This window comes from Crinia signifera, chromosome 4 (assembly GCF_055691185.1).
Source record: "Crinia signifera chromosome 4, ASM5569118v1, whole genome shotgun sequence".
Classification (NCBI taxonomy): Eukaryota; Metazoa; Chordata; class Amphibia; order Anura; family Myobatrachidae; genus Crinia; species Crinia signifera.
The window spans coordinates 130,102,529-130,127,827 of NC_139220.1; the positions used below are offsets into that span (position 1 = coordinate 130,102,529).

Genomic DNA, 25,299 nt, shown 5'->3' on the forward strand with positions numbered 1-25,299 from the left:
AATAGTGTTCAACCTATTGAGTGTCGACCCATACTGATTTTACAGAGCTCTATGAAAAATCACTGTTTGTTTTTTTTACACATGGGACTAGAAGTCAATAAAAAGCAAAACATTTTTAATTAAAAAAAAAAACACATGTAACCAATATAAGAATGCCCTGCAAGTATGATATAGCTAGATATCAGAGAACCCTGTAGCAGCAATGTGGTAATCCAACCTTATCCTTACAGATTTGTACTGCTGCAACATTAAGCATCAAATTGGAGTCATGTTTTACCTAAATATTGGAGAACATTTGCAAAAATCACAAGTCATGACTTGTTTAGCCATATTACAGGCATAGGACTAAAGTTTTTCTTTGTTTCAAGTTATACTAACTTTCAAAGCAATAATTATGAATCACTGGTAGACAAATAACTTAACATGAACGGTGCTAATAAGAGTAACCACATCTTCTAGCTTGAGACAGCAATACGCAAATAATTTTCAGGTGTTGTACAAGTGACACTGCACATACCAAAGTAATACACTGTAGAAATCTCCTTTTCATAAAACAAATTGAAAATTAAAACACATTAGGAAAAGACAGTAACTCAAACATTGCAAGCTAAGTCCTGGCTCAGCATGAAAAGGTACAGAGGGTGCCGGACGGCTCCCCGACAGTCGGGATTCCGACAGTCATTCCTCCGATGTTGGAATCCCGACTGCTACCTCGTGGGGGTGCACGACCCCCATAGAGGGAGAATAAAATAGGTGGCGAGCGCAGTGTGCCGAGCGCAGCGAGCCCGCAAGGGGCTTCATTGCGCTCCCCACGCTGTGCAGTCGGGATTCCGACGTCTGACTAATGACTGTCGGAATCCCGACTGTCGGGCTACTATACCACACCCTGCACAGGTCCAATATGTCAGGGCCTCAATCCTGGTCATTACCAGGTATATTCCTGGCCAGCCTCCAAGGCAATGCTCTATTGGGCAACTGTACTAATCTACAGGAAAACATGGGTTTCCAGAGCTTGCTATGTCTTCAGGCATTATAAAGTTGGATAGCAAGATTTGAGACAATTGTGTGTGTGTGTGCGCTTCTTTTTATCAGTTATCAAATGTTGCACAAAAGTAGAGAAAACAAGGTGTCAATGAGATAAAAGTATATGTCAAATTGAATAACCATTAGAGTAGTAAAAGCTATTAAACCAGTGGTTCCCAAACTTTTTTGAATCATGGCACCCTAGAGCATCAAAATATTTTCAAGGCACCCCAAGGGCAAATGCTTCTTATCGAGAAATTCAGAAAAAAAAATATTAAATTAAGTGCATTGTGTTTATATGTCACAGTTATCTGGTGAGGGACAGGATTTGCTTCTGTTTGTCCACATATATTATGATTGGCAGCCACAAGCACTGGTTTTGCCTGGTACATTGACCATAAATAATATGAATTGATGTTGGTCTACCAACCCAAGGCACCCCTGCAAGTGTCCTGAGGCACCCCAGGGTGCCAAGGCACACAGTTTGGGAACCACTGTATTAAACACTTAAAACTGACAAGTAAAACACATCCCCTCATTCATGATTAATTCAAGACATAAAAAGAGGCAAAACTAGCTCAATAGTGTTTTAGCAGGAAGACAAAACTACATTCCATAGGTGTTAGTGCGGATTTAAGCAATCATCTCTGCATGCTGAAGCGACTAAATTAATTATAGTCACAATGATTTTCTGTGTGCTCACATCATTCACGCCAAAGGAGTGTTTATGAAAGATCTGTTAAAATGTATAAAACTAATTATTGCTACAATTAGAATACTGTGTTGTGTAATCAATTAGAGTTTATAAGAGATGGAGGGTACAGAGTGCACTGTTTTATGAAGGATTAAACTGATGTACTTACCGGTTTAATTCTTAAATACCACACTAGCAAAGAAGTTTAGCGCAATGATATAATGAGGACTACTTAACAGCACATTTTTTGCACTAGTCTATAAAACATGCATCGACACGGTTTTACCACTTTGCTTCAGTCTCCAATTTCATACAAAATACATATAGGAACATCACACAAAAACAAGAAAAATAACCATCCTATCTTCCTGTGGTGACCATTGCACCATACACAGGTCATTTCCAACCTTGTCACTTATCCTGCGAATCAAAGCCACATTACTGTAGAACAAAAACCTACCATTATAAACAGTCAAAGTAAAAGTTAGAGATTTTTTTTAAGTGGATTCCAATTGTGACAGGTACCATATGCCAGTTTTACTCCAGAAGAGAACCTTCGTATACAACAGGACAGTTAGCAGTAATTGCTAATGTTACATCAAGCTAGAGTTATACAGAACTCAATAGTAATTTAATGAAGTGTCAGACTAGCCAGGCAGACCATATAAAATACAACCTAAACAACTCACTTAGATTCAAATTGAAACCATTTACCTTTATACAAATTTAGCATAGTCTTCTTATGTGCTGAGGGCCATTTTCAAATAATACGGCAACATTTAACAGTAGTCATATATATTAAAGTAATAGATTTGGGGCGAGGGGGGGTATTTGTGCAGAGGTCCCTGCTCTGGACCATGAGTTCACTTTAGGTGAATATGCCCTAAACATTACACTTCTCTACAAACAAGCGCAAAGTATAATCAGCTACAATCAGGTGGATATGCCAGAATTGTTTTGTGAAAATGGACAAAATTAAACCGTATACAAATAAAACCAACAGGACAACTACGATCAACTGTACATCAGCCCTAGATTGTCCTCTTATCAGAACAGTATCCATTACAATACCCTGGTGATTGAGACTGGCATTTGATTGCATGTACCTCAGTCAAATAAAACACAAGAGGGTCTTTTCATAATTTACTGCATTTCTGGATGTGTCAAAAATAAAATAACTTCCAAACAGTCATCTAAAGCAACTCCTTTACACAGTGAACCTGGTGACTATGATGGGAGTTCCATTGTAATAACCTGGGCAAAATAAAAGCTTATTTATGGCTTATTTGGGCATTCTCAGAATGTTATGCATGTTAAACAGATGCCGGGCTCTATAGCAGAGGATGCTACTTCTGTCTAGCATCACATTGCTGTTGCCTCCCTCCACCAGTAAGTAGGGAGTTGCACTACTTGGGTAGCAATACATTAATTGGAGCAAAGGATTAGCAGTCTTCTATTGCTTTAGTGTGCGGACAATCCTTTTTTACAAGTGGCAGCTATAAGTATATGCAGACCCCTATATACACCCTCCATAGCAGACACTACTTGATGATGGGGTCCCGACATCTCTGTGAATACTTACAGCTCTCCCCCCCGGGCAGGCCCGAGCCTCTCATCCTCAGGTAGGTGAGTCCCAGCACCAGGAAGAAGAGGCAGGCCGCAGTCAGCAGGAACATGGACAAGTAATGGGCGCTAAAGCCCCCGGTGGGAGACACCTCCTCACTCCGGAACTGCTGGAGGAGCGCCTCCTCGGGCTCAGGGACCTTCTGCGGCTTCTTCTTGCTGCCGGTGTACGGGTAGTGCGTGTGGTTGGACGCCGTGTGGTTGGAGGGGGAGGCCCGGCTGTGAGTAACGCTGTTGCCGCTGGTGAAGTAGAGCCGCGGCCCCTCCGGGCTGTAGTGTGCCGCCAGGTGGTTGTTGCGGGGACCGGAGTCCGGAGAGTGGGGCTTCCTGGCGGCTCCGCGATGTCTGAGAGATGCCGGATCCCAGCCAGGCTGCTCAGCGGGGTCCATGCCGTTGTCCCGTGCCGGCTTATTCCGTCTGCTGCGGCGGCCCGGCGGTTCGTTCTCCCCCAAATCCCTCTCCTCGTCAGAGTCGGAGTAATCCCGGCAGTGAGGGAGGCGGCTGCCGTTCACTGTCCGGCTTCTGGTCGCCTCTTCCGGGGGGCTGTGCGGCCTGCGCGTCCCCCACCACGCAGCCGCCTTCCTCCCGTCCCCGCCGCTGCCCGTGCAGTTCCGCTGAGCCGGATCCGTGTCCTGATGCGGGGGGCTGCTGCTCTCCCTGCGCCCGCCATGTGCCCCCAGCCCCACGTCCGCGTCCGACTCATCGGAGCTGAAGCCTAGTATCGGTGAGGGCTTCCCGGCCTGGGGGTACCGGGCGCTGCGCCGATGCGTCACATCCACGGAGGCCGGGCGGGCTGCCGGGTTCTCCGAGCGCCCGTCTGCAGCCGCCGCCACCGTCAGGTTGCTGTTTGTTACCCGCGTCTTTCCGGCCCGGGGCCTCTGCTCCTCCCGCAGCTTCTTCAGTTTCTTCAGGTAAACGGGGCGGGTGCTGTCCGTGACCGGACCCGGCATCACGCCAGAGCGCCTTAGCTCAGAAACCAGCTCCTCGTCCGTTAGTTGCGTGGCCGCCATTTTGACCATTCGTCTGGACTGTAATAATCTTTCTACCCCCCCTGCGCGCACTGGCTGTGCCCCGGAAGTGACGTCAGCGAACGAGACTGTGAACTAGACCCGCCGCTCACCCGGGAGCCAGTCTGGCGCCTGTGTCAGCCACGGCGGCCTCAGGCTCAGCGCCCGGTCAGCGAAGGGGAGTGCCTCCTCCGGCCCTAGCTAGGCATGGCCGGCTCGGGGCTGGCTGACACGGAGTGCTCCTTCCCAACTAAGTGACTGCTATTATAGGGTTAAATGAGTGCGAGGCTCTTAGTAATCCCACGCTCATTGCTGCTTAGCAGTGACCCCGGCCGGGGCCAAGCTTGTAATTATGCGCAAAGACGGAAACTGGATTTAGCGGTTTCGTAAATAGTAATAGAACAGTGCAGGCATGGTAGTTCGTAGTGGGCTAAAGGATCTTTCATGACCAGGTGGAGGAGCAAGGCTGGTGGCCTCGCAATGTCACTTTTTAGGCCACCACCGGTTGCAGAGTGCATGCCAGAGTGCAGGCTGTAGATGTAAATATTTTACATGCTTGATGTATCATCAGTACAATAGGAACATATGTGCAACATGCAGTGCAATTTACTACATAGATGAACCAAGCAGCCCTTGCAGAATGAGATCCTATTTTTTTTTTTGTTGTTGCAAGATCTAGAACATGTTTATTGGGCCTGTCCAGGAGGCAAGAAGCAGCACATCACTTCTGTTGCGAAACGAGACTTGCGTGGATTTTCAGAGGTAGGAGACTTATCTCCCCCTCTCTGGCAGCTAAGATGTTAATACATCAAGGCATTATGCTTTCTTCACCACAATGGGCCAACCTGTATCAACCACTAGCAGTACATCCCACCCAGGATGAGGTAAATTTACCTACAATCAAAATACAGACGGTCAAAATACCATCAACCATTGACCGACGGTCAAAATGCTGACAAGGTCAAAATACCGACATTTAAAATACCAACATTTAACTTGTTCACACTTTACCATCCCAGCGGACATGGAGGGGGAATATAATAGTGTGCCGAGCGAAGTGAGGCACCGTGCCCGAAGCATGGCGAGCCATGCGAGGGGATGCGGTACTACGTTTGACTGTCCATGTCGCACCAACATGTGCCAACAGGCGGAAATTCATGCCCTGCACAAGGGTGCAGGGGGAGAATAAAATAATGTGCTGAACGTAGCGAGGCACCGTGCCCGAAGCATGGCGAGCGAAGCGAGCCATGTGAGGGAACGCGGTACACTCATACGGGTTTTATGTCAACATACAGACCAACAAAATAGGAATAACTTGTGTATAATTTTTGACCTATGTGTATGTATGTATATGTGTGTGTGTGTGTGTGTGTGTGTGTATATATATATATATATATATATATATATATATATATATATATATATATATATATATATGTCGGTATTTTGACCGTGTTGGTATTTTAAATGTCGGTATTTTGACCTTGTCTGTATTTTGACGGTCGGTCAATGGTTGTTGGTATTATGACCTTCGGGATTTTGACCGTCGGGATTTCATCCCGAATCCTCCCACCCATCACAACAATGCTAATTCTATATGTACCAGCATTTGATTAGCAACGCAAGGGCAGCTCTCCCGATAAGAGTGATGGCTTCTTGGGCTGCTACTCGGGAGTCCCACTGCCCATGTGCAGAGTAATGGCAGGGTCAGCGGGGCATGCTGGGAGGGATCCGTGTCAATTACCTCACATTGCTTTAGAGAGAAGGCGATAGCTATATCACATCGGAGCCCTGGCGGGTGAGGCTTTTGTACATTTAAAACTGAGGTAACAACCTGGAAAACTGTTATTTAGGGTTTTTTAATTAAATTTCTTGTTCAGTGCATCCAGTGCAAAAAGAGGTGAAGGAGGATGAGCAGATAAAACATCTTTACCATGTTGCTTTTTTTTAATAAAACAATAAAAAAAAAAATTGTATATATGTATTTCAACAGAACTGGGCCTTTGTCTTTCCACAGCATACAGGTATTAAATAAACTTCAATTATTTTATAGGGCCTTATTCTAGTTCACTCTTTCTGACAAAATCCTTCTTTGATGGGCAAAACCATGTGCACTGCAGGTGGGGCAGATGTTACTTGTGCAGAGAAAATTAGATTTGGTTAATAATAAAGCAGCCAGTATTTACCCTGCACAGAACCTTAATAACTCACCCAAATCTAATTCTCTCTGCACATTTTACATCTGCCCCCCTGCAGTGCACATGGTTTTGTCCATCTAAGAAGTATTTTGTCAGAAAGAGTGAACTAGAATAAGGCCCATAGTAACTAAGATCATGGTTAGGCTGTGAAAGGAAGCTAGAAAATTGTGAACTAGAAGTACAAGCTTGCCAGATTTGTTTTAAAAAATTGCTACATTTAAAACCCGTCTGCTCAGTGGTGGCGTCACCTCTGTCAGCAGAGCGGTGTGTGTGACATCATGATGCCATGCTTGCTATGTCATAATAAATAAAACAAATGACTTGTAAAGGCAGCAGGAGCTGGCTGGCAACTTTTAGTCAAGTGGCCCAGCTTTTCTACCAGCGCAACAGCAAAATGGATGAGGAAACAAAAATAAAAAATCTGATTACAGCCTCAAAAAGGGGTGGGCGCCATTGGGCCATGCCCCCATTTTCCGCCCTCTGCATCGCTGAATAGACGCTGTGTGATTGCGCACAGCGTCATATTCTGTCAGAATAGGACTCCCAACTGCCCCCCCGCCGCGGCACATGGACGGGGGCGGGACCGTCGCAAAAAAACGGGTTGGTCCCACGATAAACGGGACAGTTGGGAGGTATATAGTGGCCTGGGAGGCAGGTGGCATCCTGCCCCCCAGCCCAGTCCGCCTCTCAAAGACAACCACTGGCAGGTGAAAGCAGCTGCCCAGACACTGGTCCACAGATCCAGCTGTTTGTTCACTGTTAATTATTGCAGTTTTGCCGTCAGTGGTTTTTTAGAAGCCTTTATCTGTACACCTCTGACAGCTGGCACCATTGAAAAATGATTACATTGCCCTCCATGCCTTCCACGACTGGTGAGGAGACAGAGTGATGTAAAATCTAGTTCTGTCTAGGAAGGTAGAGTGAGTATGAAAGGGGATCCAGAAATGATAATGGTGGGGGCAGGAGATGTTAGTATGGCATATATATATATATATTCCAAGCCCGTGGTTGCTGGTAGGTTTCCTTTGGGAAAAAGAGGCGGCACTCAAAGGGTCTTCAATGAGTATTTATCATGGTTATAAGTGCATTATAAATACAAGACGGACATTTCAAGGCAGCTTCGGCCTTTTCATCAGGTCAAATACAGTGCATCATGAATGAAGTAGACAAATAAGTGAACAAGAGGCCTACCTGCCAGCAGGTTAATATAGCGTGCAAACACAAACCAAATTCAGACCGGTGTCCAGGGGTTGCGACTTCCAGGGAATCGGACCGCCTATGCCTCACCTCCAAGTGGGTGTGTGAGGTGTCAATCACAGCCATGGAGTCACAGAACCTGGACCTCGGAAAAATGAGCATAAATTGAGTGATAAACTTAAATCCATATGTGACAAGTGAAACAGTAACTTAGCAGACTATGTTAAAAACTGAAGTACCTCCATATAAGTTACAATGTAAGGAATCAATTTGACATAAAGCCAATGTGAAAAACACCTGCAGAGAAAAATATAACATGTGGCACCAGCAATTCACTAAAAATAGGCTGTGATATGTTATGCAGCTACAAGAATAATTTCAGAAGCACATAATGGAGACATCTTAAAGCAGGCAGATAACTGTCATTGGGGCAGATGTATTAAGCTTTAACAAGAGATAAATGCAAGGATGATAAGGAGAGATAAACGTCCAGCCAATCACCTGCTAACTGCCATGTTACAGCCTGTGTTTGAAAAAAGTCAGTAAGGATGTGATTGGCTGGATGTTTATATCTCCTTATCACCCTTGCATTTATCTCTTGTTAAGGCTTAATACATCTGCCCCATTATCCCAAATATATGGATTAAATAAATATGTTCCACGAGAATTTTTCGTTTAACCCTTTAGGTACAATAGTATTAAGGGTAAAAATCCATTTGGATTCACATTGGGACAAAGCCCGTTGTCGATCTCCTCCTCTCGGAGGGGGCGGTACATGATCTTTAATCTTACAACGAAGGCTTTTCAGAGAGTGGCCACAGTTTTTAAAATGTTTCGCTACCAGTTGATCCATCGGTTTTCCCTCTAGAGCAGCTTTAATCGCAGAGCGGACCAATATTGGAAGACATGATAATTAAGTTCACGAACCGTGGATACAGTTACCGTGTACTTCTACAACAGAAGAGTGAGGGGCCAAATGTAATAGGGTGAGAGTTTCAGAAAGTGAGAGATTTTGGGAGAGTTTTCCCATGTTTTTTAAAGCAGCAATCAATTACACTGCAAAACCAGGTTGATTTTGCCATATAATTGATTGCTGCTTTAAAAAACATGGGAAAACTCTCCCAAAATCTCTCACTTTCTGAAACTCTCACCCTATTACATTTGGCCCCATGTGTTGCAAATTCCCCGCAAACAACTACTAGTGGGGTCAGGTCCCCAAACCAGTTCGAACAAAATCCCGTTTATAACCACTTTTACCCCAATGAGTCCCTACATTGCTCAAACCACCAAACAATTATGGCCAATGCTAACCAGTGACACACAATTGCCGTTTCAGGACACTCAAGTACGACCCAGCTATAAAAGGGGCCGGAGTATCAAGGATCGATTGGTCAAAACCAATTACTGAATTCAAGTCTTCCTTCACAGAAACCAGGTTGTCATAAATGTTTATCATGCACCACCTGCAATTATATGGAACCTGGCACTTACTTCAAGAATCCACATTCCGGTAAACAATATCGTATCCGACATTCACTAACTTGTACCACTTCATTCATCATCTACATAATAATCTGACCTTGCGGACTTTTATATGTTGGACAAACTATCAGAAATCTTCGCACTCGATTGGCTCTTCACCGCTCTGCAATTAAAGCTGCTCTAGAGGGGTGGAAAATCGATGGATCAACCGGTAGGGAAACATTTTAAAAACTGTGGCCACTCTCTGACAAGCCTTCGTTGTAAGATTATAGATCATGTACCGCCCCCTCTGAGAGGAGGAGATCGACAACGGGCTTTGTCCCAATGTAAATCCAAATGGATTTTTACCCTTAATACTATTGCACCTAAAGGGTTAAACGAAAAATTCTCGTGGAACATATTTATTTAATCCATCCATTTGGGATAATGACAGTTATCTGCCTGCTTTAAGATGTCTTCATTATGTGCCTCTGAAATGATTCTTGTAGCTGCATAACATATCACAGCCTATTTTTAGTGAATTGCCGGTGCCACATGTTAATACATCTGCCCCAATGACAGTTATCTGCCTGTTTTAAGATGTCTTCATTATGTGCTTCTGAAATTTTTCTTGTAGCTGCATAACATACCACAGCCTATTTTTAGTGAACTGCCGGTGCCACATGTTATATTTTTCTCTGCAGGTGTTTTTCACATTGGCTTTATGTCAAATCGATTCCTTACATTGTAACTTATATGGATGTACTCTTCAGTTTTTAACATAGTCTGCTAAGTTATGCCTGGTACACACCAGGACGACTATGGCCCGATTCTGTCAATTTAGATCCAATTCCGACCAGTTGTATGCAGATTGTATGTACTTTTGTGCATTTTTGTCATTTATTTGATCCGATCCGATGCGCGTACACGCCACTCGTTTGGTCGCATCTTTGGTCCTACGTGCTGCAGGTAGGATCCGTCAATCCCAGGCCGACCGACTGTCAATCGCATGCAGATCGTGAGTGTTTTTGCCGCCATCCATCGGCCGTCCGTCGGTGCGTCCGTCGTTTGATCCAGCCAATTTGAGTGGCATTTCCTAAACACTCCCCCCGGCGCCATGTTTTTCCACATAGCAAACAGTGCTGGCACAGCAGTTAGACTCTCCTTCTTAAAAGGAATATGTACCAGCGCTGGCTGAATATAAGTTAAAACAAAAATTTGTGGAACGGTATCCTGTACAAAATACAATTTATTATAATAGAATAAAAAAAGCTGTAATAGCATATAGAAGTTTTTATACTTCATAACAAAGGGGGTTACAATAATATAAAATGTATAAATATACACATGTGGACATTCAAATCCCTCAAAAGACTCTCCTTCTTGTCTCATCTCCCAGAACAACAACCTGGTATGTTTGCACTCCCAATGCTCTCCTATGCATGCCCACTGTTGCCACCAATGTACAGTATATAGTGTGTATAGAGCACTGGTTTGTTAACTGTGCACCTGACCATGTCACTGTTTGCTCGGGTGGGCCCCATGTGTGTGTGTATATATATATATATATAGATATAACCATTGTCCACCATTGCAGTATTCCATGCACTCCTCTCTGCTAGGCCCCATTCACCTGTGTGTGTGTGTGTGTGTGTGTGTGTGTGTGTGTGTGTGTGTTTGTTTGTGTATATATATATATAACCATTGTCCACCATTGCAGTATTTCATGCACTCCTCTCTGCTAGGCCCCATTCACCTGTGTGTGTGTGTGTGTTTGTGTGTATATATATATATATATATATATATATATAAAACCATTGTTCACCATTGCAGTATTCCATGCACTCCTCTCTGCTAGGCCCCATTCACCTGTGTGTGTGTGTGTGTTTGTGTGTGTGTATATATATATATATATATATATATATATATATATATATATATATATATAACCATTGTCCACCATTGCAGTATTCCATGCACTCCTCTCTGCTAGGCCCCATTCACCTGTGTGTGTGTGTGTTTGTGTATATATATATATATATATATATATATATATATATATATATATATATATATATATATATATATATATATAACCATTGTCCACCATTGCAGTATTCCATGCACTCCTCTCTGCTAGGCCCCATTCACCTGTTCGTGTGAATAGCAATCTGCACAATAAAATGTATAGTGGTTTTCATAAAAGTTTATTAACATTTTAAATACTTAAAACATATGAACTAGGTAAATTGGTAACTATAACTATAAAAATTTAAATATGAAACAAAACATGGCTATAACTATAATAACTAAAATGGTTTTATCTTTTTACAGTCCCAATGTCCAACGCAAAAGAACAGGAATTTTTTGGAAGGGTTCATAGAGAAGTATCGTTCCCATGAATGCCTGTGGCGAACCAAGTCCAAGGAGTATTCGAATAAAATGAAAAGAAATCAAGCCTTGGAGGACTTGTCTCGCTACAGTCTCCCATTTCACCCAGAGGCCAACGTAGAATGGGTGCGGAAACGCATCCAGAATCTGCGGACGGTTTTCTTGAAAGAACACAAGAAGGTGGAGGCTGCAAAGAAGTCTGGTGCTGGAGTCGACGAGATATATCAAACATCGCTCTGGTACTACGACAGGTTGACGTTCACCCTCAGCCAGGAGTCGATGAGGACAGGAGTAGTCCTGATGGTCGAACATGATAACCAAGAAGTCACGGTGCATGAGGAGGATAATTCGCAGTCTGCATTGGTGAGTCTACTTTGTTGGCTATCTAATTGATTCCTCCTGCCAATCCACAGCCCCCTCCCCATTAAAGTAGGCCATATACTCTTCCCTCACCTGTTTGGCTCGTGCACTCCCTGTGAAGTATTGGGTACTTGTGTATTTTGGCGGCGCCTATCGCATCGCATACCATAACGCATACGATGGTATGCGATGCGATGCGATATCGTACGATAGTGCACGATGGCATACAATTTTGAAATTGTATGCCATTGTACATGGCATACAATGCCATACGATGCGATGCGATTAAACATTGTATAAGACCCTAATGTGTGCTTATACAATGTTAAGCACCCTAATGGGTGCTTACAATGTTAAATGCACCCCCCACGCCACCCCCCCACTATAAACGTGAACCTGAAGCGTGGAGAGCGCAGCAAGCCCGCGAGGGGCGGCGGTACGCGTCCTACGACCTTTTCATACCCCCACTATCCACGTCGGCGTGGAGTTGAGAATAGAATAGTGTGGCGAGCGCAGTGAGCCACCGAGCCCGAAGCGTGGCGAGCGGACGCGGATACCTGTGAAGCCCGCGAAGGGACGCGTTTACCTGTGAAGGTATCCGCGTCCCCTCGCGGGGCTCTCTGCGCTCGCCACACTATTCTATTCTCAACTCCACGCCGACGTGGATAGTGGGGGTATGAAAAGGTCGTAGGACGCGTACCGCCGCCCCTCGCGGGCTCGCTGCGCTCGCCACGCTTCGGGTTCACGTTTATAGTGGGGGGGTGGCGTGGGGGTGCATTTAACATTGTAAGCACCCATTAGGGTGCTCAAAAGCACCCTTTAGGGTGCTTATACGATTTTTTATCGTATAGGGGGTCAAAATCGCGTCGCATCGCATGCCATCGGGTACATGGCATGCGATGCGATACGTTCATCGTACGACGGACATCGGGGGCGCCGCCAAAATACACAAGTACCAAGTATTGTGTTGGGGTTTGCAAGGAGGATATCTGCACTACCTTCTCTGGCAGATCTTGTTCTTCTTGGAGTGCTGTGCCTGTAGCCCTTTGCTGTGTGGCTTTTCTGCGGAGCAAATTGTGCAGGACACAGCACGCCGTGACAACCCAGTCAATTTTGTCCACCCTCAGGTTAATGGCAGTGTGGAAAATGCGAAACCGGCTAGCCAGGATGCCAAAAGCATTTTCCACAACACGCCGTGCCCTGGGTAGCCTGTAGTTGAAGATCCTTTTGTCATAGTTCAGGCCCCTTTGCGAATATGGCTTCATGACGTGCTCGTGCAGGCCAAAAGCCTCGTCTGCCACAAACACAAAGTTAAGCCCCTGTTTAGTTTCCTGGACAGACGGCAAGTGAAGGGTGTTCGCTGTGAGCCTTTCGTAGAACTTTGGCCCTTATTCTGATCGGATCGGTACGGCCCGCGTGCGGCCGTACCGCCGATGTTTTTACTCTGCACATGCGCAGAGGTGAATCTGCGCATGTGCAGCCCCCTTCGCCGCAGACGTATTTCGTCCGCCGCAAAGGGGGCGTATAGGGGCGTGAGAGGCATCATGCCCTCATTTCCCTATGTGTACGCCCCGCGTTTCATGGGCGTTCCCATGCAAACGCGGGGCGTACGCATGGTAATGAGGCCATGACGCAACTCATGGGGGCGGAAAGCTGACGTCGCCGGATGTCAGCTTTCAGCCCCCATACAAGCTACCACACGGACGATTGTCCGTGTGGTCTCAGCTTGCGGGAGCTGCCGCGGCGTGCGGACCTGCCTTCGATGGTCGACGACCATCGAATGCAGGGGGCAGCTCCCACCATGGTGGAGGCGTAGCCTCCACCATTTTTATGCGGATCGCCAGCCGTCCGTGTACGGACGGCCGTGGCGATCCGTAGGGTGGGCGGGGATTCGTCTGGTGCGGTCGGAGCCGCATATGCGGCTCGACCGCACCAACCAGAATAAGGGCCTTTGTGTCCTTGAAAGTGCCACCATCCGATGCACAGCCATTCCTTCCTACATCCAGGAAGATAAACTCATAGTTCGCATTAACCACAGCCATTAGTAAAATTATAAAATAGCCCTTGTAATTAAAGTAGTAGGAACCACTATTGATAGGCTGGGATATGCTGACATGTTTGCCATCAATGGCTCCACCGCAATTTGGAAAGTTCCATCGCTGTTCAAACTCCTCTGCGATGACTTTCCATTCACGCTGGTAGGGAACTGAAATTAGAAGTAAATAGAATTGATTAGTAAACTTGTTGTTCAATTTTTTTACAGCTTGCTGATGACCCACCTCCAACCCCGGACCTGTCTGTGCTATCTGATAATGCATGCACATCGAGCGAAGCTCCTACTCCGGCACGCACTCCGCCACCCACCCTGGAACCCACTCCACCATTCCCCCATGCAAAAAAAATGCGTGGCAAAGGAAAAAAAGGAGAAGCACAATGAAGAATTTATGATGCGGGCACAGCGAGTCCTGCAAAGAAACCCGGACAAACATGACAACTACTTCACTTATGTGGCAGAGTGTGTTCGCAACATGGCTCCGGACCAGCAACTGACTTTTGAAAAGTTATGTATGGAGTTGGTGTATAATGGCAGTTTAGGGTATCTCAGCAGTGGCACTAAAATAGTTGGCATGGGTAGTGCACCAGAAACACCACTGTCATTAGAATCACCAGTGCCTACTCTGCCTGCCACCGTACCAGGCCAGTCGAGCACACTTCCAACACATACCCAGTCGACACCCACACAGCCTTCTCAACCCTCCCAGTACCGTCAATTCTACAGTTCTTTACTGATAGAAGATCCGGAGTCTCCTGTTTTTGAGGATCTGTCTTAAAATATAGGCTATTTTGTCATTTACCATCGACATGGTCTCAGCTGCAGGTATGTGATGGAAACTGCTCACATGGCGTATGGCGCACATCAATGGGGCCGGGACCATTGCATTTGCGCCATGTGGGCCGCAGCCTTTACATATCTGCAGCAGACATCCTCTGCCACACAAGGGCCTGTTTCATAAGTTACCAGAGTGTTTTTTTCTTGGTTTTCTACGTACATGCTGCTACCTGTACCTGCATTACCAGAGGGAGAACAGGATTCTCCTCAATCTGGAGAGCAAACTCTAATTATTGCACTTTTTTCTTTGCCAATAGTATGGGGTACAGTGCGACAGACATGGTCTCAGCTGCAGGTATGTGATGGCCACTGCTCACATGGCGTATGGCGCACATCAATGGGGCCGGGACCATTGCATTTGCGCCATGCGCCATGTGGGCCGCAGCCTTTACATATCTGCAGCAGACATCCTCTGCCACACAAGGGCCTGTTTCATAAGTTACCAGAGTGTTTTTTTCTTGGTTTTCTACGTATATGCTGCTACCTGTACCTGCATTACCAGAGGGAGAACAGGATTCTCCTCAATCTGGAGAGCAAACTCAAATTATTGCCCTTTTTTCTTTGCCAATAGTATGGGGTACTGTGCGACAGACATGGTCTCAGCTGCAGGTATGTGATGGCCACTGCTCACATGGCGTATGGCGCACATCAATGGGGCCGGGACCATTGCATTTGCGCCATGCGCCATGTGGGCCGCAGCCTTTACATATCTGCAGCAGACATCCTCTGCCACACAAGGGCCTGTTTCATAAGTTACCAGAGTGTTTTTTTCTTGGTTTTCTACGTATATGCTGCTACCTGTACCTGCATTACCAGAGGGAGAACAGGATTCTCCTCAATCTGGAGAGCAAACTCAAATTATTGCCCTTTTTTATTTGCCAATAGTATGGGGTACTGTGCGATAGACATGGTCTCAGCTGCAGGTATGTGATGGCCACTGCTCACATGGCGTATGGCGCACATCAATGGGGCCGGGACCATTGCATCTGCGCCATGTGCCATGTGGGCCGCAGCCTTTACATATCTGCGGCAGACCTCCTCTGCCACACAGTAGCCCATACTTATTGGGAAAGTTTAAACTGGGTCATACATACCTAAATGTTTTTATATAGTAGTGTGTTTTTTTGTAAAATATCTTTTATATGGTATTATAATATATTTGTGTTGACACAATAAATCTATATTTGTATATATATTTACACATGTTTTACATATGAAAGGCCTAAAAAACCTGTTTCTGTCCTAGGCCTAAATTATAAATAAAACAATTTTGTTTGCACAATAAAGTGTACAGTGTATTTTTCATCCTTACCTTGCAATACTGGTACTGCAGCACCTTCACAATGGCTTTGCAGGTCTCCGGGATGATGAGGCCCAAAGCTTGCGGGGAGATGAGGGATCCAAACTTCAGGTCAGCAAGAGACCGTCCTGTCGCCAGAAACCTCAGGGTCACCACCAGCCGTTCCTCAGCAGGGATAGCCATGCGATACTTGGTATCCTGCTTCTTGAAGTGGGGAGTCAGCAGACGCAGCAATTCCTGGAATGTGGCATCATCCATCCTCAAAAAGTTCCGGAAGTCGTCTGGGTTATTTTCCCTGATGTCCCTGAGCAGTGGCATGTGCGAACGAATCTGACGCTGCAGTAGCCACTGCTTTGTCCAGCATGATCTTGCTCTCCTGCGCTGGGCCCTCTGACGCCTGAGCTTCAGCACAGCATAATAGAGCAGGTAATGTTGCTGGTGACGACCCATCACTGCATTCTCCATAGTGCAGGGTTAAAAGACACTTTGTAATGGCAGGCAAAACAAAGTAATGTGTAAATAGCTATGTCCAGCGTTCAGCAGGTATAAACCAAGCCTCACTAGTAACAAAGCAGAAATACACTGGTTTAAAATGGCTGCTGCTATTCCTATCCCCTCTGCTAGTCCAGCCCCTTCATTTAAATTTCAAAGGCCAATCTGACGACGGTCGCATGTGTTCTTGCAAAAAAAACAAAAACCAGCGATCCGACCGTCTTAACGACCATCACGGGCGCATCGGGATCGGATCTAGATCATTCTGCAAAAAAAAAAAAAACAATTTTTGCTAATCGTTTGCTGGGGACTGCCTGGGAGCTCCCGGGAAGTCCAAGGGAAATCGTCCCATGGTCGTCTATCGGTCGTGGACGACGGTGGTCATCCTGGTGTGTACCCCACATTACTGTTTCACTTGTCACATATGGATTTAAGTTTATCACTCAATTTATGCACATTTTTACGAGGTCCAGGTACTGCGACTCCATGGCTGTGATTGACACCTCAAACACCCACTTGGGGGTGAGGCATAGGCGGTCCGATTCCCCGGAAGTCGCAACCCCTGGACACCGGTCTGAATTCGGTTTGTGTTTGCACGCTATATTAACCTGCTGGCAGGTAAGCCTCTTGTTCACTTATTTGTCTACTTCATTCATGATGCACTGTATTTGACCTGATGAAAAGGCCGAAGCTGGCCTTGAAACGTCGTCTTGTATTTATAATGCACTTATAACCACGATAAATACTTATTGACCCTTTGAGTGCCGCCTCTTTTTCCTGAAGGAAGCCTACCAGCAACCACGGGCTTGGAATATATTACCTCTTGGAAGGCACCTGGGCATCAACTAAAAACAGTGGAGTGCACATAAAAGAAACAAGCAAGCAGTGCCTGTGTCCAAAAAATAGTCCAATGCTCGTTAGGAGCTATGAGCACTCGCCAAGTATCAAAGAATGATCCTTTTGATATAGATATAAAAAACTTTTTATTCCATCAGTGCAACTTGAGGTTAACAGTACAACCTATGAGCCCCGACGTTTCGCTCCTTAGTACCTGGACCTTTATCAAGGAGCCTGAAATGTACTGTATAACATAATGCAAACAACTTAATGGATGCACAATCCAATACATATACATGGTGAAACAAATAAAGACAAACTTACATTATTGGTGCAGTCAAGACATCAAAATCCAACTAGGTAAGATAAACCAGCATGGTGTATGAAATGCCTCCATGACTGGAGCTGCCCGGGCCCGGCTTAAATACCCTGTCTCATGTGGTCACATGGGGTGCACGTTCCCGCCGCTAACCACATGCTGCCGCACTTCCTGTGTATTGCGGAAGTGCCTTCCCGGAAGTCGCAGCTGGGTGAGCCGCATATTGGAACGAACAGAGACTCAGGAAGTCCGGTGCTCTGTGTGAAAGCCTGATGGCACGCTCTGTGGAACACACAACTTACGGTGGGACAGAGTTGTGCATCTATCATGTGGTATATTAAAAGTTTAAACACTAATTAATAGGCATATTCCGGTGGGCATTACAGTATGGTATTATAAATGAGTCAGCTATGAGCTGTAATATGAGTTAAGTTCAAATGCTAGGTAAAGCCGGGTCACGCTGTTATAACCTAATGCAAAACAGATCCCTTGGCTGAAGTTTACATGAATGCCTATATTCTAGGACTCCGAAGTAAATACTCAATTGGATGATAATTTCACTATATCCTAAGTCAGTGCATATCTATACAATTATTTTAATGGAATCCGATGGCCCAATTGGAGATTACACTGATAATGGGTCCAAAACAGGACATTTTTATCAGTCAGTCTACAAGCAGTAAAATGTGCTATAGTACAAAAAATCCTTTCAGAGATTATTAAAAATCAAAGGATAACTGGATATTAATCACTAGATATAAGTGTCTAGTGTGCGGTGTTAAGTAATTGTTCTCTTGAAAGGGTAAATGAACATGATTTTGTAGCCTAATGATGATGGTTTTATTATATTTATTAAGTACTTCGATACTAGTTTTTGTGTATATTTTAGTCATTAAATTTATTCAATTTTTTTATATTTTAATTTTTTAATTATTAATGTTAGTTTTACAAATTTTTAATCATTTGAAATATTTATCTACATTTTACTTGTTTTACGGTGATTGGCCTATATTCTAATGTGGTGCAGAAGGACAAATATATTAACAACTATATTGTAAAGTTTAGGGCTCCTCTTGCGATCTTTTACGTAATCCTATATATTTCTCTGTACTTAGTTTGGATGATCAGGTTGTTAAATGAGCATCTAGGAGTGATATCATGTAAAACCTTACGACTTTATCAAAGGTCAATACCTTTGATAAAGTCGTAAGGTTACGACGAAACATGTTAGGCAGCACTTGCTACTTTTAAATTACTTTGGACTCTAGAGGTTTATCTGGACATTGCCATTCGCTATCTCCTGCCCACCCTTGGACTATCATGTTGCCGACCACCCGGATTGTTTTCATTGCATGGGACTCCATCTCCCACCCACTGTGGACCATCAATTCCGCACAAATCGTGAGGACCTTTCCAAAAATTGGGAATAAGATCACCCTCCAGCGCGAATAAACCCACTGTGGATTACAAAAATTTCCATCTATTGTGAGGACCCCAGAAATAATTGTGAATAAGAACATCCTCCAGCAAAATTTTCCTTATCCGGCACGGCATTCCAAGTGACATACCATCAAGTGAATCAAGGAGTTACTATCTCCATGGGAATAAGATAAATCAAGCAGTGTTCCAGATACAATAAGTATTAACCTTTATTGTCCATCCTCGTAATTGATACACATATCAATTTTATTATTGTTATTGTTATTGATGTATTTTTACTTTCCTTTAATAAATTAACATTGTAATATTCAATTGATCTGACCTAGTGCTCCACATTATTTTTCTGGTTTCTATACACGTTTTTTAGAGGGGTGACACCCCTAAGTTGGAGCAGCTTGGCACAACACCCCACTGGGTGCCTATTTCTACTCTGAGTACCCCATCTCAAGTATACTCACCCTTCCTATGTTACCCCTGGCACTGTGCATGTAACCCCTGGCACTGTGCATGTAACCCCTGCCACTGAGCATGTAACCCCTGGCATCGAGCAAGAAGATCCTAGCAATGAGCATGTAGGTGAGCTGCACTTATGTGGCATAATGTGAAAAAGTAGTTGTAACGGATGCACTCCAAAAGGATTGAAATTATTAGTTATTATATTAATGGGAACATTGTCCACCTCAGAAGTGTACCACCAAACAAGGATCCACTAAATGTGGACGATGTAAGGCCTGTAACTACATGGTACCTAAACAATCCTACCTAGATAAATTTGGAAAAACATGGAAATCAATGAATTAATTACCTTTATGTATGGATATTAGAACATGTCTGCTCAGTTTGCAATGCAGTAAAATACATTGCCAAATTCAAGAGGCTAACCCCAGTAGTCAAACACTTTTGGAGGCACCATGGAAGTGATCGCATGGGCCTCAAGATCTTTGGCATGAGGCCTATCCGTATGGGGATCCGGGGAGGTGACCTGGATACGAAACTACTCAAAGCTGAAACAAAACTTATCTTTCTTATGGATTGCCTACAACCTAAGGGTTTGAATGAATATAACAGCTAAAGTAGGAGCAAGTTTCATCTTTGCTCCTTTGTCCATGGCTAGCCATGGCTATTCTATTGTTCTCAGCTGCAATACAATACGTATTGCAGCTGAGAACAATAGAATAGCCATGGCTAGCCATGGCCAAAGGAGCAAAGATGAAACTTGCTCCTACTGTATATACCATTCTTGTAAGATAACACCTTAGGCGTCCTTACTACCAAGTATCGCCAACCTCCTTCTTCCTTCTCCCCTCCTACTGTCCCCATATTGAAAGGAATGTGTATGCCCACAGATAAGGAAGAAACCACTCCATTCCCCCTTTTTCTCATCTCGCCCCTTCCCCAATTTTGTCAAAAGACTCTGAAATAACTCTGAAAAGACATGAAACACAATGGACATACCCACACCATTGTTCAATAATTCCATCTGTATAACCTCGCAGGATACATGTTAACAACCTATATTGGAATAGAAACAGAATCTCACCGTTATAACATGGTAGGATACATACCAGCCATACCTTTGGCTTAACCAATGGGACCAACAGATCCTCAACTCATTACATCCATTTGATATACTCACCCCTTCATGTGGATTCCAATTGAACAATTAATCCTAGAAGGACCCCACAAATACTTACCATGTCTCACCCAAATTGTGGGTACCAAAAAGAAGACATCCTACATCAATTTCACAAATACCTACCTTGGACATCATGAGATATATACATACTTACCAGCTACTCCATTAACATGATAAACAACCAATGGGACCAACGGATCCTCAACTTGATATCTCCACTTATAAGACCAACAGACCCCTAACGTGATGCATCTATCCCATCTACGGGTTTGCATACATTTTAAATGGGTCCCACAAAAACTTATCACGCCTGTGGGTACCAAACAGAATAAATCCATGAGGGATACTATTCAATATGACTTCTCATCAGATATCAACACATCTCTAACATAATTTACCAACTTTTAGAGATGAATTATCAAAAGTCTAATTAAAAACAAATTTATTTCTTATACTCTCATCTCACATTGGTCAATTACATCCATACAAATATCACCAACACTGCATCCCTCTATTAACTAGAGATGCTACTAACACTAACAGGGTATCACCTATTAGCCCCTTCAGTGGCAATCCTGAGAATTTTCCAGGCTGTGCCTCAGTGCCCATTCTGGCAAGCCCGGAAAATTCTTGGGATTGCCACTGTTTGGAGCCGGGCAGCGCTGCTGAGTTCACTCACTGATCTGAGGCAGCTTCGCGCTGCCCGGCTCCCTCCCCTCTGCAGCGCTGACTCCTCCCCCCTCCCCCCTCCCCTCTGGGTTTGTTATTGAAGTCCCTGGCGCCGGCTTATGACAAGCCGGCTGCCGGGGATGCGGCGCGGGGGCGCAGGTCCGGGCAGCCGCTGATTGACAGTGCAGCGGCGCTGCCCGGACCCAGGGAGGTAGTGGTGGTTTTTTTTTTAAGGGAGCGCTCCCCATAAAAAACTCGCCCAGTGGGGAGCGCTCCCAAAAAAAAACACCACTGAAGGGTTAATACACTTATATATTTATCACAACCACCTTTAAATATATTGTCTAATACCTCACCGACAATCTCTCCAAAAAATATTCACTCCACTTACACATCCCTTTACCAATTTCCCATCTCATTCACAACATTATTTAATTTGCCACAATTTTTCCAAGGACACAGTGTCACATATTTCCGCGTTTTCTTTGTGCACATTTTTGAAGTTCACTCAATTCCCTCCTTTTTTATTTCCGCACTTTAATCACCACCAGGCACTATGAAATTAGGACAACACACATCATAACAACTTTTTATTTAAAAATCAGACACTATAGACTGAATATTGAATGGTTAACAGGCAAATACATTTTAAAACAATTATACACTCTGAGAATGTCTTTTATATAACATGGTATATCTCAAACATGATAGGATTATATATTACACATATAGCAGGGTCCGCCCTAAATCGTGTATAATATACTGTATACTAAAATAACCGGGAGAATACCCCACTGATCCCCTGGGACCTGTACAATTGGTACAGGGAAGAATAAGGTATCGAATAGCCCTACACAGCTAGCATGGAAAACAAAAAATAAATATAAAGTGAATTTTCCAACATAAGAAATCTGGCTGTTATGTTATATGCTCAATACAGGGTTCCATCTCCGGGAATGCACTTCAGGATACACAATATAAAAAACAATCAATTGGTCAAGACGGACCATGTGATTCGGCTCATGACGTAGGACGCCGATCACGTGACCGCCGTGATGACGTCACCAGAGTCATCGTCACAGTAAGGGCGGAACTAAGCCCTAACGACTGCCGGACAACTCCTGTAAGCATTGGCTTACCAAGAGCAGGTGACCCAAATCGAATGTACCGATTGGCGGGTTACACAAATAAATATGCCACGGGGAGACTCACCTCTGGTTAGCTTGAAGAAGCTATAAGTGCGAAACACATGTCTGAATAAAAATAATGACACTGCCAAAACACGGCTGCAGCATATAGATTGCACTATAAATTACACCATCACGTGGGAATTTCCCTAAACTATAAAGTGGCTAAAACCCAGAGCCATATATAACGAGCACAGTAGTCACTGACAAGTGCCCACGAAGGGTCTGGCAAGGATATACAATGTGTGGTATCTGAGCATGATATATCTCAAACAAAGCCAACAAGAGGCATAAGACAGATACACACCCGGAAGGAAATATAAATAAATATTATCATTTTCTAAAGTATATCCTGGATATATAAATCCCAAGCGAATAACAAGTGCCAAACTCCACAGCCCCATCGACCTATATTTTAAAGTCTATCTAACACTTAATTTCGACCTTACGTTTCACCTAAGTGTATATATGTTGTATGTCCCACATTTTTAACCTCTTTATTTCGCAACTACAGTGGGTGTCTCCTGAATCCATGAAATATTAAAGATTAATAGGATTCCCCACTTTCGACACCAATTTGGACAATGTTCCCATAAATATAATAACGAATTTCAATCCTTTTGGAGTGCATCCTTTACAACTACTTTTTCTTTTTTCTTGTGACTATACATATTTAGTTGGCAGGATAGCACCCCCTGCGTAATGTGTAATGAGCATTACGGTGTGTGGCATAATGTGTAATGGGCATTACGGTGTGCATAATCCCCTTTCCCACAAAGCCATTGCCTAAATTTTTGCGGCATATCTGCGGCGAGCACGGTCACTTTTGTTTCGGTGGTGGGCTCTTTTGCACTGTGGGGAATAATTTCAATTAGGGGTGGTATTATTCTTATTCTTGTCATGGGTGTGTGGGATAGGCCATAAATATAAAGCTTGCAGGGGGGCACTGAACACCCTAGCACGCATCCTGGCCATGATATATGGGGGGAGGAGGGGGGGGGGGGGGGCAAGGGAAGTGAGTTCCACCACCTCTCCAGGACCACTTTAAGCACTGCTGACCATGGAAAGTTGCAGCGCTGATCCTCTCCTCTGGCTGCCAGTGACAGGGATTTGGGGCTATTGTCACATACCTAGTTATTTCTGCACATTTGTTCAGCATGTTCTCTCCAGTTGCTGCATTCTCAGGATATTCCAGCCTGCACTTCTGCTTCCATACATTCAATGAAAGTCTGTGTGCTGCTAATTGCACACCTGTGACAACCCTATCTAGCTCAGAAACTCCTGATCAGCTATTAACTCCCTGATTGCCTGTTTGCTGAAGTCTTGATAGCTGTCCTCTTATGCACCAACTATTCCATTCAGAGTCCATTTCTGCTATTGCAATTGCTGCCTGGATATTCATCCAATCAGTGCAAGGCAGGGGGTTTAAATATTCAGCTCCTGGACTAAGAGGTTGCTCTCAGCAAAGTCGCTACCACGTCCTGATACCAGGTACTCCACAGTTTCCTGACCTGCACCCAGCTATTGTGTGCTACATCTCTGCTGTGAAGCTTCCAGTAATCCTGCCATTCAGCTGTATCCAGACCCTCATCAGTTGCTACACTGCAATCCTCCAACTCCGGGCCAGTCTCTGGTTATTCTCCAGTCAGCTCTACAGTGCTTACAGTTCACCAACTCTGGTCCAGCTATATCTTGATCCCAGCAGCTGTCAGCCAATCTTCAGTCATCCAATCTTCAGTCATCCAACCATCCAATTCTCAATCATCCAATTGTCCAATCTTCAGGTATCCTTCTTTTTCTTTAAACTCAAATCCTGAACATTGCCTTGTCCTCTCCGAATTTCCTGCACGTATTCTTGTTTATTTTGCAAAGGACTGCCACCTTGTTTATTTTGCAAAGGACTGCCATCTTTTTGCTATTTATCAGAGACTTGCATCTATTTATTATTTTGTCCACTCAAAGAATTATTGAACCTGGTTATTTTATCCGTTGTATGAGTTCATTCAATAAACCTGTTCATGTTAACCCATCTCCTGCTGGTCACGCCTCTCTTCCTGAGATCCGCACAACACCATCAAATCCACCATCTGACCACTCCAGTCACGACTGATTGCACACACCCATCTCGTGACCGATATTGGGCAGCACAGATGCCGACAGAGTAAACTTTTGTGATAGAGAATTTAGAAATAAAATATCAACAGCATATAATGCAGACAAATTGGTAAGGGCTTCACTGCAATTTACAACTCAAAAGGAAAAAGCACATACGATTTTGATGCGTTATTCCTCAGCAATGTTTCCGCATCAAAATTCTGCAACTGTATTGCACATCTACATCACATATAATATTGAATGATACATGAACCATCAAAATCAGTGTTATTAGTCGCTCTTCCAAAACAAATTGCTTAGCCAATGAAATATATACAGGGTGTTTAACAAAAAAAAATCTTGACAAGAAACCTTGTCCATGACATGCTAGACATTAGAGATTATTCAGACCTGATTACTGCTCTGCTAATTTCAGAGCCCTGTGGTCAGGTATACGTCGCCCCTACTAATTGCTTAGCAT

At 44.3% G+C, this 25,299-nt stretch overlaps 2 protein-coding genes across 3 annotated transcripts in view; one reads left to right on the top strand and one right to left on the bottom strand.

The window, feature by feature from the left end:
• Positions 1 to 4,575, bottom strand: part of LEMD3 (LEM domain containing 3) — a 42,613-nt gene extending 38,038 nt beyond the window's left edge. The window contains exon 1 of the mRNA XM_083182455.1: positions 3,300 to 4,575. Coding sequence (XP_083038581.1) covers positions 3,300 to 4,359 — 1,060 coding nt within the window. The 5' untranslated portion in view covers positions 4,360 to 4,575. The remainder of the gene's footprint in view (positions 1 to 3,299) is intronic.
• On the top strand, positions 3,169 to 17,071 carry LOC146074428 (uncharacterized). Of its 2 annotated transcripts, XM_083182458.1 has the most exons (3): positions 3,169 to 5,109; positions 11,538 to 11,957; positions 14,218 to 17,071. In XM_083182458.1, the coding sequence occupies exons 2-3, from the start codon at positions 11,646 to 11,648 to the stop codon at positions 14,389 to 14,391; spliced, it is 486 nt and encodes a 161-aa protein (XP_083038584.1). In that variant the 5' UTR covers positions 3,169 to 5,109; positions 11,538 to 11,645; the 3' UTR covers positions 14,392 to 17,071. The 2 variants fall into 2 exon arrangements, with proteins under 2 accessions (XP_083038584.1, XP_083038583.1); XM_083182457.1 differs by lacking the exon at positions 3,169 to 5,109 and having other exon boundaries at positions 11,350 to 11,957.
• Positions 17,072 to 25,299: the final 8,228 nt, after the last annotated feature.